Genomic DNA, 15,989 nt, shown 5'->3' on the forward strand with positions numbered 1-15,989 from the left:
CCGTTGGACTGCCAAGTGGGCAGGGTCCCTGGGTGCAGCCACAGGGGCCTATTCCTGTTCTCTGCCAATGACCCATGTGACCTTGGGCAGGCCACTAACTGACACCTCCGGAGGCTCCACTGTGAGATGGGAGGTCCCTGCACCGAGGGGCCTCAGAGGACGAAGGGCCTGAGGACAAGGCAGCGCAGTCCATCCCCATCGGTGATCCCAGCTCGGATTTCGGCCGGCATGCAGGCAGACTTGGGAGCAGGAGGCAGCCGTGGGGCCCTTCCTTCCTCACCCTTCCTGTCCTCAGATTTAGAGGCAGGGCCACCAAGGAACCAGTGATGCCCCAGGTGGGGATATACGGGCACACTGACACTGGAGGGAGGGCCTGGCCTCACCGGGCGCCCCACATCCAGCCCTGAGGTGGCCTCTGGGTCCTCGCAGCCCCTCTCCCTCCACCTCCCCAGGCCTCAGGGCACCCACGCCTGGACGCCCGACCCGGCCCCATTCTCCTCTGTGTGGAAGCCTCTAGACACACCTTCCCCTGTGACTTCACACCATTCCTAGAGCCAGATGCCCCCACTCTGTTCCAGTGCCCTCTCCTCCAGGCCACCCTGGCCACCTCTCCTGGGCCCCATGGCCTGTGTCTCCCACCTTGAAGAGCCTGTCTCAGACCCCAGTGCCTGCCCCCACGTCCATGCAGCCACGAACCCAGGTCACCTTGTCCACCACAGACACCCTGGCCTTTCCAGGCCTCCCAGCAGGACAGGAAGGCCTGGCACTGCTGCCGCACTGCCACGTCCCAGGGGTGACAGCCTGCCAGCCCCGGCCACCATGGAGCACAGCCCCCACTGCTCTGTGGCCTGGATTTCCACTGCACCTCTCAGCCCTGACTCTCTGGACCTGCCCCTCGGTCACCGCTCCCGAGACCCTCTTCCTCTGGCTTGTAGGCTGCTGCCCCAGGAACAGCCTCCCCAGTCCTGGCTCAGAGAATCTCCCACACCCAGTTGGGGCAGTTCTTCCCCTGCCCCAACAAGCCCATGCTCCAGAAGCAGTAAGGAGCCAGGCATCCTGCAAACCCAGACGCTGACCAGCACACCTCCCGTGAAATGCCAGCTCACCTTGTCTCACGGGGCCCCTGCCAGGGCCTCCCCCAATGTCCTGCAGGTGGCTGCTGGCCCGCAGTCCACCTCCCATGCCATCTGGGGGCACGGGGCCATTGGCCGGGCTGCCCAGCACGCTCATGTGGGTGGGGATGGGCTCAAAGGTGGGGTCCAGCTCCAAGATCAGCCTGTTCAGCTGCTCGATGGACTGGTCAATGTCCAGGGTTGGGGAGCCCGGGGAGGGGTCTGCGCTCAGCTCCGGGATGGCGCCGTTCACGACACTAACGTCTGGAACCCTGGGCTTGAAGGCCGCTCTGCCGGGAGGGGGTCTCTGCGTGTCGGTGGGATGTGGCCCGGGGCCCACGCCCCTCTGGATGGCCACTCGACTGCTGGCCCCCTGGGTCGGGGTGACCGGGACCCTGGGCTGGGTCTGCGCCGGGCTGCGGCCGCCGAGCCTGGCCTCCCCGTCGGGGGCGAAGCCATACTGGTGGGCCTCCACCATCTGCTGCTGGCGCACCCAGGTCTGCGTGGAGTAGCCGCTCTGCCCATAGGCCTGCATCAGGGCAGGCGCGTGGGGCTTCCTGAGCACGGGCTGCGGCGGCCTGGGCTTGCGGCCCCCGAAGGCCCACTCGCGCTCATACAGGGGGTCCCCGCCCAGGCCCAGGTCGGGGGCAGGGGCTCCGTGCTGGTCCTCGCCGGTGTTGCTGCCAAACCCGTCTGACAGGAGCGAGTTCTGGCTGCTCTGGTGGCAGGCGAAGGGTCCCAAGTGGGCGGACGCGTGGCCCTCTGAGGAGGACAGCGTCCCCGTGCTCTCCACGCTGCACAGGTCGTGGCCGGGCATCTCATCATCCAGAATGTCCATCTCCCAGTCCTTGGGGGCAGCGTCCCCGTTCACGTGCACCTGGGCTGGCACCATGTGGTGGGTCCCACCGCACTTGCTGTGGCCATCGCTCATGTCCTGCAGAGGGCTTCCGGGGTCCTCCAGGCCAAAGCCGCTGAGCAGCTGGTCCAGCTCGGCCTTCTCCTGGGGGCTCAGGCCCCTCTTGGGTCCTGGGCCTGGGTGCTCCTCGGTCCTGTCGGTCCTCCCTGAGGCCATGGAGTGGCCGGAGTCACTGCTGATGGACAGGGTGTGGTCACTGTGGTCCGGGCTGCTGGTGGTGGGGACAGCCGGGGGCCCACCAGGGATGCCGGGGTCCGAGCTGCTCTTTTTTCTCACCTTGGCGTAAAGGCTGCCATCGACGGGGCCCTGCATGTGCAGCACTGGTGGGGAGAAAACGAGGTGAGTCAGGGATGAAAGGCGCTCCAGGCTCTTGGAAGGGGTCTGCTCATCTGACTGAAGATGTAAATAATCTCACAGCAGACAATCCAGAACAGTCAGGCCCAGAGACTCCCCAAAGCTCTGCATACACCCCTGTGACGTGAACGCCAAGCAGTTAGTACACTCACACGTCTCAGCCCCAGACTCGTCTCCACCTTTTCATGCAAAGGGCACGGGGTCCCTTAGAGAGCTATGGGATTCTCCACCCTCGGCGTCACCCGACTGGAGGACTCACTATTAATGTCACCCCTCATCTGAATGCTGAGCTCAGCTCAGCTCACAAACCCCCTGGATTCAGGCATGGATGGCGTGTGTCAGACAAGAGGGAGCTCCTGCCAACTCTGCTGAGCGCCTCCCTGGGCGCTGGGTACCAAAGTCCTAGCAAACAGAGCCTCTGAGTTGGGAGCTGCTGAAATCTAAAACGGAACTCAGTGGAAGGCCTCGGGCCTTCCTGTAAGTGCAGCATCTCTGGGCCCGGAAGGTGCCATGAACACAGGGCAGGGCCTGAGAACACTGGACCAGGTCTGGAACCACAGACCTCCACGCATCGGGATGGCCGGGAAAACAGAGTCCGGCCTCTGATGGGAAACTGCGCCGCTCAGTCAGCCATCCCCCCAAGCCCCAAACTGCTGCCGAAGTCCCTGGTAACTGGGAGGGAGGGCGCCCCACAGGTAGGAGGTTTACCATCAGCACCTCCCCGCCACCCTCCTCTGTCCCCATTTCCCCAACCATGAAACTGCATTCCAAGCAAGGGCCTGAACCACGCCGTGTGGGCCCCGGGGGGCGCTGAGTCCCAGCGGCCACGGGGCCTGGAGCCACTTACTCTGCAGAGGCCCAGTGTGCTGGGTGTGCTGCACCGTCAGTGGCCCCAGCTTTTTTGAAGGTGCTGAGGTGACACTTGAGCACAGAGACCTGTGGGGTCTGCAGGATGCGGGGCCAAGGGCAGGCACGACCCCGGGCTTCCTTCCCGTTTCAACTGCACCCCAGGGAAAGCAGGGTGAGAAGTGATGCGGACAGCGGACACTGGGGTCCCGGCTGGGGTGGAATCTCAGTGACTCAGCCTAAAGCCGTGCCTGGCGGGGAGAGCTGGGCAGAGAAATGGCGCACACAGCGCTGTCCATAAACCAGGCCATAGACGGGCACCTTGTGACGTGCGTGCCTCAGGGGAGCAGCTGGACTGAGCACTTGAAGCAAGCACCTGCCGGTGTCACCCCCACCACCGTGAAGGTGCCACGTGGACCTGCATGTGTGTTTCCAGGTCATCACTCAGGTCGCTGTTGGGTCATGCAGGAGGGCTGGAGCTGAAGATCAGACAGCCATCATTCACATCCTGGCTCGACCCCACCCCACCCTGGGGCCACCACCCTGCATCTGCTGAGCGTGGGCCCAGAGGTCACAGCTCGTGAACCAGTGTCCTTCTAGCCCTGAGGAAACACCAGATTAACCTGGCTTTGGAGAGGGACCTGCTAGGGTGGCCAGGAAAATGCAACCAGCGCGCAGCCAGGTCTCTCTCATCTCTTCTGCTGAGTGTGAGCGGGGACGACACTCCACTCCCTGAGAACCCCAGAACGGAGGGTCAGACCAGCGCCAGGCCTGGGAGGGCGGGCTGCCAGAGGACAGACCACCGGTCTCACAGCTGGATGGGCGACGGGTGGGGTCGGTGGGAGTCTGCGATTTCTAGAAACAGATGTCATAGCACAAAGGCTGGGCATCTACATCCCTCTCCCTGAATTGGAATGAAAATGGACTGTCACAATGAGTTAAGAAGAGAAAAAAAAGAAGCCAAGAATGAGCTGGGTGAAAATGCCTCTGATCTGAGTTAGGGCGGTGCCCACAAGTGCAGGGTCACCAGTCTGACTGGGGCCCCAGGGCAGCCCCAGGCCGAAGATGGCAGGCCCGGGAGCGCCTGCAGGAGACAGAACAGGACAGTCCCTTGTCTGGGGAGCCACGAGGAATCTCATTCTTGATATTTGCATTAAGAGAAATCTTACAATAAGAGTGAACGCAGGATAAAAACATGACGGCTGCCCGGAGTAAGCAGGGGGCTGAGCGTCCAGACCTGGGTCTCCCTGGCCCGCACGGCCAGGCGGGCACAGGCTGCCATCCCCGGGAGCTCGGGACCCAGCCAGATGCCTCCACAGACTCTTCCCAACTTCCTACCATGCACACAGATCACTGCCCGCAGCAGAAAACGCCCAGTGAATGTCACATCTACAGCAAAGTGTGAACCAAATAAGGCAACCCTTGCAACAGGCCAGCCCAACCTTCCAAAGCTCTCTGTAGGAGCTCACAGGGCCCCAGGGGGGCTGTCGGGGCCTCGTCCATGCTTTGCGCCCCCAGGGAGTGGGAGTCGGACTGGGGGGTGCGAGGAGGAAAGGGCCTCCAGCACCCACCGCCCCCGCCCTGCATTCTTGGCCAAAGGAGTCCGACTGACTTTCCTGATGGACAAACGAGATGCCCGATTTCCCCGACAGCCTCGGGTGGGGGGGTCCTGTTCTGCCTTGGCTCTGCCTTCCTGGGCACAACATGAATGTTCAAGCCCCCAACTCTCCCGTTATGACAGAGAAAGATTATTTGTATCCTTCAGTGCAGTTACAAGAATGAGAGGACACGTACGATGTCCCCAGGTCCTGGGCCCACAGCCGTAACTACTAAAAGCTCCTCCCGGGGTGGACGAGGCCTGGCATGTCCCACCTGCTCTCACCGCCGCCTGGCCCACCCTGCTGCTCCCAGACCACAGCAGGCGCGCCTGCCCCAGGGCCTTTGCCCGAGCCGTGCCCTGCCTCCAGTGCGGTCCTGGCATGCTCCTGAGCCTCCTCGGGATGGGCTCTCCTGAACTTCCTTCCCGCCCACGGGGTGTTGGTCTGTGGCACACCCTGACGTGTGACATCCCACATATGTGTCCAACGTCACCCCCACAGGAGCGTGGGCTCCGGGAGCGAAGTCCCCTTTTCACTCCCCATGGTGTCCCCATCATTAGGGACCAGCCCTGTGCCCGGGGGCACCGAGTCACTGAGAGGCAGAACGTTCTAGCGTGTTCTCACGTGGCAAAGCCCCAGGAGCCACTATGGAAAGATGGGCAGCTGCCTCGGCGGGCAAAGGAAGCTAAAACCAGCCCACCCTTCCCGAAGGTCAACGCCCCCATGTCCCCTTCTCCCTGCCGCCCCTGGGCCTCCCCACCAGACATCAGAACAAGCTCTCCCCACGGCGGGCGGCACAGCCCCGCCAGCTGCATTTCCAGGGATGCCACCACTCCCCACCCTCCTGGCTGGTACTCAAATGCCCCGAACAAGACTGGAAAGGAGCTGAAGCCCCTCAACGCGAGGTTCCAAGATGTCGAAGGAAACGGATGCTGTGAATGTACGTGCCGTGTGAGCCCAGTGTGCCTGCCAAGCAGGCAGAGGGGCCAAGGGTCTGAGGGGCGTCGGGACACTCTGTGCAGCCCCCGGGGGTGTGATGGGGACCAGACAGGCCCAGGCACATGGCGGGTGCCAGTGTGCAGGGGGCACGCCCATCCCACCCACACCCGTGTCCCCCAACTTGAGCGTGGCCCACCCACCTGTAACCACACCTACAGGGCATGAGCTGGCCCACCCAGGCTGGGGTCCTGTCTTCTGAGACCCCCACGTGAGAACTGCAGGGTGAGAGCAACGAGGCCAAAATCACAACCAGGAGCACAACTTATTCGGGGAGCCTGGGGGGTCTGGGGGGGGTAACTGCAGAGCCGACTGCCAAGCCCTCCGTGTGAAACGGGACAGGAGACCCACCCCTGCCATGCGAAGCCCCCCAGAACTCTGGTCAGTCATTAAGGGCACCCTGGTTTACCTGATGGTGGAGTGCCCCTTATACTGTGGCCCAGCTCAGGAAAATTGATGCAGAAGGTTAACTTTCAAACCCCGTTCTGGGGTCCCTGGCATGGCTGGGGCTGGGGTCCTGCCACCACCACCCGCCCCAGGGGCTTCCCTCAGGGAAAGGAGGCTCCGTGCTGCGAAGCTCTGCTCCAGCTCAGAACTCAGGGGGAGGTGGAAGCCATGGTGTGGGTGTGGGGCCAGGATGTGGATTCTGCAAAGTGGGTTTGTTCACTCCTGCCCCAGGCATCCTTTCGGACATTTGAACTAGTTGTTTGAACACCATGTTTCCAGCTCAGGGGCATGTGGGGTAGTCTGAATTGATCCCCATTCTGCAAATGAGGACCCAGGTCCCCAGTCAGGGAAGTGACACGCCCAAGACCCCAGCTTCTCCACTGCAGACACAGGACGGGAGCCTTTGCCCATCTCAGCTCGGGATGGACCCCTTCCTCCACGTCCCCCCTGCCCACCGCCCCCACCACCAGAGCCCCAGCCCTTCCAGGGGAGGCCTGCGTGTTGTCTGGTAATGGTTTCCCTACAGCCAGAGCCCAGTGCACCATCAAACAGCGTGACAGCTCTGGCCACTTCTGCTGACGACCCACCAGGGAGGTTCTTGTCTGGAAAAGAACCAGTGGATGGTCCTGCCCCAGGAGGGGCTGCAGGACAGACTCCCACCCCCCACCCCGTGACTGCTGAAAGGGGGTGATCTCACCAGGAGGGAGAGGGACACCCAGAAAATACGGCAAAACTAAGCAAAGACAATGGGGAAGACAGGAAAAACAAAACAATGAAAATGAAAAAAAAAATCCCCATTCTAGCTGAACACAGACTGATAAATGTGCACCTGTGCTCACAGGTGTGTGCCCACAGGTGTGCTCACAGGTGTGCACCCATGGGTGTGCACCCACAGGTGTGCTCACAGGGGTGTGCTCACAGGTGTGATCACGGGTGTGCTCACTGGTGTGTGCCCACAGGTGTGCTCATAGGTGTGCTCACGGGTGTGAGCCCACAGGTGTGTGAAGGGTTGCATCTCAGCTCCACCTCCTTGCATGCACCAGCCACTCAGCCACTAAAAAGGTGCAGAACTGACCTGGAATACGTTCAGCTGCCCAGGCCCCACTTCCCACAAAAAAATGGATGCAAAACCTGAGGGGTTCATTAAGCTCCCTGTAACCATCCTCTCTTCTACGTATCGAGTCTAAGAAGCTTATGTTGTACTTTTGTGACAGGTTCGCTTAAAAAGCAACTTTTCATTTCAAAAGCGCTCACCACAGCCTCCCTGCAAGTCTTCAATGGAGGAAAACAGAAAAATCCTCTCCAGAAAGGTTTACCTGGCACTGGTCACGGCTGCTAGTTAGCTGGGAAAGGAGGTGGACGTGGAATATTCAGCAGAGTCCTGACTGTGTGCGAGCGGACCAGCCTGGGATCCGGGAAAGGAGGGCCAGGTGGAGGGGGGCAGGGATGCTTCCTGGCCTCTGGTGGGTCAGCGGAGGCAGAAAAGGGGAGCAGGACTGCAGGAAGGGGTGCATCCAGGTGAGGCAGCAGGAATCACGCCCATCATCAGAGGAAGAGGGACTGCGGGGAACACCCACTCCTGCGATGTGGCCAACGTCCTGGAGCCAGGCTCTGCTGAAGGATGTGCTAGGATCACTCTGCTCCCGGGATGGCCTCACCCAACTCCTGAAGCCCTCTCATGAAGCAGGCACCCACAAGCCCATTTCTCAGAGGAGAAAACAGAGTATTCCCTAGAATAAAGTCTCCTGAATAGATCACCTGGAATTCAAGCCTGCCTCCACCCCCTCCGCCGTCCACGCTTTCCTTTTTGAAGACGCTGGAATTCTAAACCTGACCAACTACTTCAGTGTGAAATTAACAGTTTAATTTTGGAAAGGAATTTGCCTGAATGTTTTCTTTGCAGCTCTCTCTCTCACACACACACTCCTCAGAAACCACTTAAGCACGCTGTGTTTTCCTCCCTAAATCCTGAGATGGTGCACGGCCCAGGGACAGCGGTCTGGGCGGTGAGGCTGCTGGGAGATGGTGGCAGGACTGTCCGCCTGCTGGGAGTCCGGGGCGGGCTGTGTGTTTCTGTCTTGACCATGAATGGCCTGCTCCCGGGTTCCCGCACACCACGCCCACTGCGCCTGGTGTGGGGGCCTGGTAACGGGAAGGCTCCCGGCCCGCCCTGACTCACCACAGCCGGGCTGTTTCTCTGGACACAGACTGCTGACCACTGTGCTCACTTCTGGTCCTACAACACCGCCTCCCGCTCGCCCCTGAAATAACTCATGGCCCGGGGCCACCCGGCTAAACCCAGGCAGCAGCAAGACATGCCCATATCGGACACCAGCCCCGCAGAGGGTCCTCCCAGGGAAAGAGTGCGAGATGAGGACACAGATGACACCACCACCTGCACCTGCCCCCAGAGCACTGAGTGGAAGCACCCACATTCCAAAGGCTTCTACTGCGGGCTCCAACCGTGGGCAGAGATGGGTGCCGGGAAGGCGGGAGGGGAGGCGGCAGACGGGCATCAGGGACTGTGTGGGTGACAGAAGCATTCTGTATCTTAGTTGTAGCGGGGGTTTCAGGAGAGGACGCTGAACTCCTGGAAGTGCACGGTAAACAGAGTGAACTTTGCTGTTTGTGAACCATGCCTCGACTTTAAAAAGGATGATGACTTCAAGACAGAAATGAAACTCACCGTGCCAATGGCCCACCCTGCTGTGTCCCCCTCCCCACCATCCCTCCACCCTCCCCCTCCCTCCCAGGGCCTTCCTGCCTCCTCTTCCTGGACTCTGAGACAGTGCATGCCTCTCTTCCTCGGGGCAGCTTTGTGGTCCCTTTGTGCCCACCTTGTGGAACAGAGCTAGTTTTAACTTTCTCTTCAATGTGATTTATGGGCACATCTTCTGTCCCCTTCTAGACTTTCTGGCAGAGTCCCACCCAGGCGTGAGTCCCAATTAAAACTCCTCACAGCTGTGTGGCCTTGGGTGAGTTACTCAACCTCTCTGTGCTTCACTCCCCTAACTGGCAGAGCAGTTGCCTGGTGACGGGGTGTGTGATGAGGGCTGTCCTGGGGTGGCCGTGGTGATTTGGAGAGGCCAAGGCAAAGGGAATAGCAGGGGTGGGCACTGTGTGACCCCCTTCCTGTGTGTCCCCACACCTGCACTTGTGACCGGTTCCTGCCTGTGCTCCCGCTGGCCCAGAGCCCAGGAACGATAATGCCTCATGGTGCCCAGGCAATGACTGTTCTTAACTCAGCCTCGTTAGCTGGGACGGATTATGGTGAGGAATTGCTTTTTCATGGAAATGTAAAGAAAAAATGGAATCTTTAAACCCTCTCGGAAAGTTCTCTATGTCACTGATTGTCTCTAGTGACCCAAACTGCCAGGTGTCAACTGTCCTGCACATCTGCACAGGGTGGCCCTCTGGCCCCAGACAGCCCCCTCCAGCTCTCACCAGCTGGGACACCGTTTGAGCCCCATAGTCTGCCATCTCTGCTTCTTCAGGGACCGATGACCCTGAGTGAACCCCGGGCCTTTGCACTGCCTGCAGCTTCAACACTCACTGGCCCCTGCTGGACCCGGGGGATCGTGGGGCCATGCCCCGGCCCACAGGGCTCAGGGGGAGGGTGTCAGCCACGCCTTCGCCCCCTCAGTGCACCTGGGAACCCTCAGCCTAGGGGTCAGAGACCGTTTCTCCCAGGCTTGCTGCTTTCAGTGACCAGCTGCAGGACCAGCGACAAACTGCCCACCTTTCAGTTCTGAGAACAGGCCCAGTGGCACTGGTCCAGCCCTGCAAGGTGCCCAGAAGCAGGCAGGCATCTCAGTGCCCGCAGTCTCATGCACCGAGGGGTCCCGGCCTCTGAGGCGTGGATGGGGTATCACCGACCGGGCAGCTGGAAGGGGTGTGGGCCCAGAGAGGAGGCTGTTCCAGGGGGTGAGTGGCCCTGCACGCCCTCTGACCAGGTGTGGAACTGCAGGTGGCTCTGGAAGTGTCCCGAGATGCCTCCTCCCTCGGGGGCCGAGGGGCTTGCCTCGCAACCACGGGAAACGCCTGGGCTTGGCCGGTGTCCCTCTTAGGGGAGACCCGTCATCTCACCAAGTCACTCACACTGAGATCTCTCTCTCATTTCTTCCACTTGGACATTTGCAAGTGTGGTGTTTGTAACCTCTTGGGAAACGAGGTTTGCTTTTATTTTTCTTGCAGCAGGAATCTACCTCTGTGCTAATTACAAACTCCCCTGCACGTGGACTGAATGAGTTTCTATTCCCAAGAAAATCGAGACCTCTGAAGTGATGGCCATGCCAGGGCCTTTGAGCCTACGATCTTTAGTCCTGTTACAGCAGCAGAGACTGGGAGAGATGCAAAGTGCCTGCTCCTCGAAATTAGAGGCCAAACATGGTGCTGGACGGCCAGGAACCTCCAGACACCTCGACTCCCTTCCTCTGCTAGGGCCGAGTTCCAGAAACCATTCACTGCTCCTGACTGGCCAGCTCACACCCTGAGACCCCTGGCCTGCCAGGAGGTGGATGGAAAGTGCTCCCTCCCTTGTAAAAGTTTCCTAAAAACAAAGCAGGCTGGAAGTGCCTTGAGAAACCCAGACTAGAAAAACTAGGGCGAGAGTGGGGTTTTCCAGCCAGAAAGGGGGGTCGGCGCCACCAGCATCACAGATTCCTGGCACCCTGGCTGAGGACACGGGCTGGAGGGCCGCTGGGGTTCACGGCAGGGCTGGGGAAGGTGTGTCCCCATGCCAGTGACCACGCCCGGACAGCCCACACAAACGGAACGCTGGCAGGGCTGCTCCCATGGGCGCCTGTCCTGCCCACCCAACGCCCAAGCTCGGGTCTCCCGTCAACAGCACTCCTAACTGAGCAAACACACCAGGCCATGGCCGGCCGGGGACATGGGGGTGCCTGGGGCTGACTCAGCAGCCAGCTGGCCAGCCAGCCACGGAGCAGCCACAGGCTTCTGGCCATCACTGACCTCCAAGGGCAGAAGCAGTCCCGATGCCCCTGACCTGCAAACTGTCTTCCCCGAGGCCGCCTGACCTCCCCGCTGCCAGGTGAAAACTGCCCTCAGCTCACTGCATGTCATCAGATGCCCTCTGCCGTCCCGGGGCGCCGTCCTGCCCCTCTGGTCTCAAGGACACAGCCTAGCAGAAGTGTGTGGGCGCATGCACACACACACACACACGCATACACATGCACACAGGCTCCCTGCTTATCTTCCTTCCAACCAGCCTGGCAGCCCATTCAGCCCACAACAGCTCACCCCTCTCTTCCAAGAAGGAAAGCCTTCCAGCCCAGAACACAGCATCCCCGGGGCGGGGGCGTGTCCCCCTCCCTCCCAGGGACCTTGCCTCCCTCTCTAGTCTGGGCAGAAGGAGGAAGATCCACTAAGTGACGGACTTTGGTTCCACCAAAAAAAGCCAGGGCAACATAAACAGGAGGGTGGGGCTCCCTGCAATCAGGTGGAGTGCAATCTGAACCCTGGAGGCAGAGGAGGAGGCGAGGCAAGGGCTTCCCTCCAGCGTGTCCCTCCCCGAGAGGCTGACCGGAGGAACCAGAGCCAGCCCATCGCTTGACCCGATGCAGTTCTAGCCTCACTTGGTTCTTCAGCACGTGAGCCAGGGCACGCCCTGCCCCGGCACCTGCTGGGGCTGTGGTCTGTGCAGCTGAGGGGGCTCCAGCCAGCAGCTGACCAGGTGCTCCAAGTCTTCAAATGCACAGAACACACTGAGCAAACAGCAGAGCCCCCTCTGATGCCAGAACACGCCGGAACTTCACAGACGTTGGCACCTGTCAGGGACATGGGGCACAGCCAGCATGTCAGCACGGCCCGCCCCCCGCCCCTGGAACGGCCATCCCGGCATGCGGCACGTTTGCACAGTGGAGAAAGTGTCTTTTGCTGTGGGACACACTGCAATTCTTGGGCAGGGTCCACTCCGCCTGGTGTTGGGTGGAGGAGACTGAGCAGCCCGCCTCCCCTCCAGGGAACTGGCCCACTTCACAAATAACAGTGCCACTGCGAGTAAAGGAGGGTTGGACTGACCACATCCATTTTCCTCCAAAGAGCTCACGTAGGAAAAAACGAGATGGGGGAGGGGCTAGCTCAGCGGTGGAGCGTGTGCTTAGCGTGCACGAGGTCCTGGGTTCAATCCCCAGCACCTCCGTTAAAAAAAGACCCCTAATTACTTCTGCCTCCCAAAAAACAAAAAGAAAAAGAAACGAGATTAGAAACAGAACTCTGAACGATCAGGTTTGAGGACTGGGGTGCCAGAGCGGGTGGGGTCCCCCACCTCCTGCAAGACGGAGTCCTCAAAGCTGACCCTTCCATCCCAAGGCTGACAGCCGTGCGGAAAACACCAGCTAAGGCACCCATGATGAGGAAGGGACGAAATCGCGGCAGGCTGGTCTCTTCTCTCCACTTCCAGCTGTGTCAGAGGGAGCCTGTCCACCTTGCAGCTCATCTCCCACTGCCTGGGGCTCGGGGCGCGCTTTCCTCCTGTGGCGGGGGCGTCACACACGTGCTGGGATGGCCTCCAGGAGTCTGTGGCAGGGGCGCCAGCGGGCCTCAGGTCTCAGCGGTGCCGCTGCAGACGGCCTCCGGGCACTCGCGCTGGGAACGCTGCCCTGTCCCCGGGTCCCAGTGGCGGGGCCTGACCATGCAGCCCACGTGGGCGGGCGGTGACAGCTGAGCTCCCCTGCAACGGTGGGGTCTGTGTGGCCAACGGGGGGCTCTGGGCGCCGTGCTCCGAAGGGCCTCCGGCCTCCCAATGCTGCACGGGGGGATTCTGTGCCCAGGCCTCCGCAGCTAACCCAGAGCAGACCTGGAGGTTCTCCCGCACGACCCTGCAGACGGGAGGCCTGCGGCACGTGGCGAGCGATCCCCAGGGCGGGGCCCGAAAGCACAGAGAAGGCACCTAGAAAGCGCAACCTCATGAGGACGACGGGACAAGAGGTGGAAAGTTCACAACGTGGGAGGGAAGACCAGCAGTGGCGGGGGACAGCGTGGGGTCAACCCGTGCGCAGAGCATCCCGCGGCAGCAGTCACAACAGCCAGATGCGCGAACAACCCCCGCGCCCAGGCGCTGCTGTGCATGCGGACTCGCGGTGGGCCTGACTCTGACCTCACAGGCCAGCCTGGGCAGCACCACCCCCACATCCGCAGCAGTGCGCTCACGGCAGAGAAGGTGCTGGTAACTTCACTGTGCAAGAGTTTTTTCCTTGCTGGATCAATCAGTCTTTTGTGGGACTGGATAACTTAACAATGGGCTAATTTACAGAGGTGGGGAGGGAGGCACAAGGTGGCGGCAGGGGACGTCTGCACACACCTGGTGGGGGGGCCTCACCTTTGCAGGCATTGTCCAGGTCCTCCTTTCCAAACACGAGGCCGTAGCCCTGGATGGTGCCCATGTGGAACTGCAGGTGGAAGACGACGTCGCCGGTGGCCAAGCGGTACCTCTTGTGGTAGCACTTCACCTGGAAACAAGGGCACGCTGTGGACACTGGACCACGGATGACAATGGACCATGGACGAGACTTGACCATGGATAACACCAGACCATGGACGACACCGGGACCACGGACAACAGCCAGATCACAGACAGCACTAGGACCACGAATGACACTGGACCACAGACACTGGACCATGGGTGACACTAGACCACAGGTGACACTCAAGGGGCGCACAGGCGGAGCACTGCAGGAGGGCCCGGGGAGCGCCCCGCCCCCGAGTCGGGCTGCTGGCATCACTGCCCCAGGTGTGGGTCCCTCTGAAGGACGCCGAGCTGTCCCAGCAGGGCAGGAAGCCAGCAGCCCTGCGAACTTGGGTGCACTGCACCTCTAACTCTGAGAGACATCCACAGAATGAAATTCTGTGGCCTCTTTTTCCTAGTTTGACCTGAACTCTCCGTGCTTCACCTAAAGCCTCCCTGTCCTCGGGGAAGAAGATGCTGGTCAGGACCTCCTGTAACGTGCTCGATGCTTCTCTGCAGGTTGTAATTCACACAGAGATGGAGACACGGGGTGGAGGGGAGGGGAGAGAGGCCTGGCTCTTAAATTCCAGTGCCAGGCTGTCCAGGCGTCCTGAGTGGTCATTTGAGACCAGCCTCCAGAAGCACCAGGGATGTGATTTGACCTTGGGCTGTTTGTGGCGGCCCAGGGTCCCGGGGTGCAGCTCAGGCCTCCAGGGTGACCGCACTGACGCACAGGGTGGAGGCACCCCTCTAGGCACCTGGTACCACCAGGGGAGGACAGGCAGGGGAGGGGCCCTGAGCATCACTTCCCACCCCAACCTGGGCAGCGCTGGCCACAGGGAGGGCTGGAAGGCCACAGAGGGGCGGCGTGCTGCAGAGAGGGGACCCCTCTTCCCTCCCACAGCAGGGCGGGGGCTCCTCTCCAGGGCCCCCAGGGGTCTGTGGCCAGAATCAGCCTGGATTCTGCTCTCAGATGCACAGAATGGAGGGGGCACTCCCTTCACCCCACGTGCCCAGCAGAAGGGGCACCTGGAGGCTTCAGGGCCCTGCCCAGCCATCTGGAACCAGCCAACAAGAATTCTGCAGAAACTTGAAAACTTCAACTTGCTTGCCAACAGCAGATGGCTTGCCGGTCACAAGTCCTCCGGCCCCTTAGCGGGGTCGGATCAGAGGCTGACTTCTCAGCTTCCTTCCAGAATGTGCTGCCTGCCCCTCACTGCACTGGGGCCCACGTCCTGCACTGACCGCTCGGCCGAGGCCCCCACCCCAGTGCCGCAGGGGAGACCCCACAGGACAGTGGTCCCCCACGAGCCTGTGTCCATGGGCTGACGTGACCCACCTGCCCTCTCCCCGTGGTGCCTTGGAAGTTAGGGCACGAGAGGGGATGAGCTGGACAAAAGGAAAGAGGGGTTCAGAGATGCCCCAGTCTGGGTGCTCAAGTCTTTATAAACACTGAGGTGTGGCCCAGTTGCCCAAAACACGGCCTCCAGGCACTGATCTCCCCTAAGCAGGCGGCCCTAGGCCAGGCCAGCCCGCAGATGGCACCCCGGACCGCCAGCAGCGGGCCAGGGCCCATGGGCAGGTGGAGACTGGGGAACCCGGGGCCGGGCACCTCCCTGGGCCCAGCGAGACTTCGGTGTCTGAAGACACCTAGTTTTTCCAGGGACAAGAAGGGCTCAGGGGGAGGGAGGGGGAGCCTCCCAAGAACAGCCCCCTCCTGAGACCTGAGCCCCCCCGAAGCCCTCCCACTGTTTCATGGTGGATGGACCTCCCTCCCCGCTGCTTAGGGTGGACCCCCCACCTGTCCTGCTCCTGGGCACCTCAGGAATGACCCCGGCTGTCTCCCGAAGGCACAGAAGACCACGGGCATCTCCCTCATTCGGGGTCTGGGCGGCTCTGACAGGAGAAGGGATGGACCCATCCTACAGGAGCCCTGCCTGGGGGCCTCCGCAGAGCCGGACTGATCACCATCCACGACGGCCAACCTCCGTGGCGTTGGTGACAAGAGACCAGAATCACCTGTCTACATGCCATGGGAGAACTGCTGAAGATATCAAGTGTTGGTGACGTTGCATAAAGATTCGAGCCACCGAGGTCTGCAATTTACCCCTCATCCATCTACATTAGCAGTTTTATTTACCTAGGTCTCCCCAGCGAGTCTCTAGGACACAGCAATCCTTGGCCTTCAGATTTTAGACTATCTGCATTTGAAAGGACACTCACAAGAGCCAGTGCTCAACTTTGCACAAGGGGAA

At 61.0% G+C, this 15,989-nt stretch overlaps 1 protein-coding gene across 1 annotated transcript in view; it reads right to left on the minus strand.

Moving 5' to 3' along the window:
* The window catches only part of LOC141576765 (tensin-3-like), an 86,863-nt gene that overhangs the window by 46,576 nt on the left and 24,298 nt on the right, over positions 1-15,989 (minus strand). Inside the window, 2 exon segments of the mRNA XM_074360157.1 lie at positions 1,107-2,348; positions 13,609-13,738. Coding sequence (XP_074216258.1) covers positions 1,107-2,348; positions 13,609-13,738 — 1,372 coding nt within the window.

Source organism: Camelus bactrianus, unplaced genomic scaffold, assembly GCF_048773025.1.
Source record: "Camelus bactrianus isolate YW-2024 breed Bactrian camel unplaced genomic scaffold, ASM4877302v1 HiC_scaffold_30, whole genome shotgun sequence".
In the NCBI taxonomy this organism is placed as follows: Eukaryota; Metazoa; Chordata; class Mammalia; order Artiodactyla; family Camelidae; genus Camelus; species Camelus bactrianus.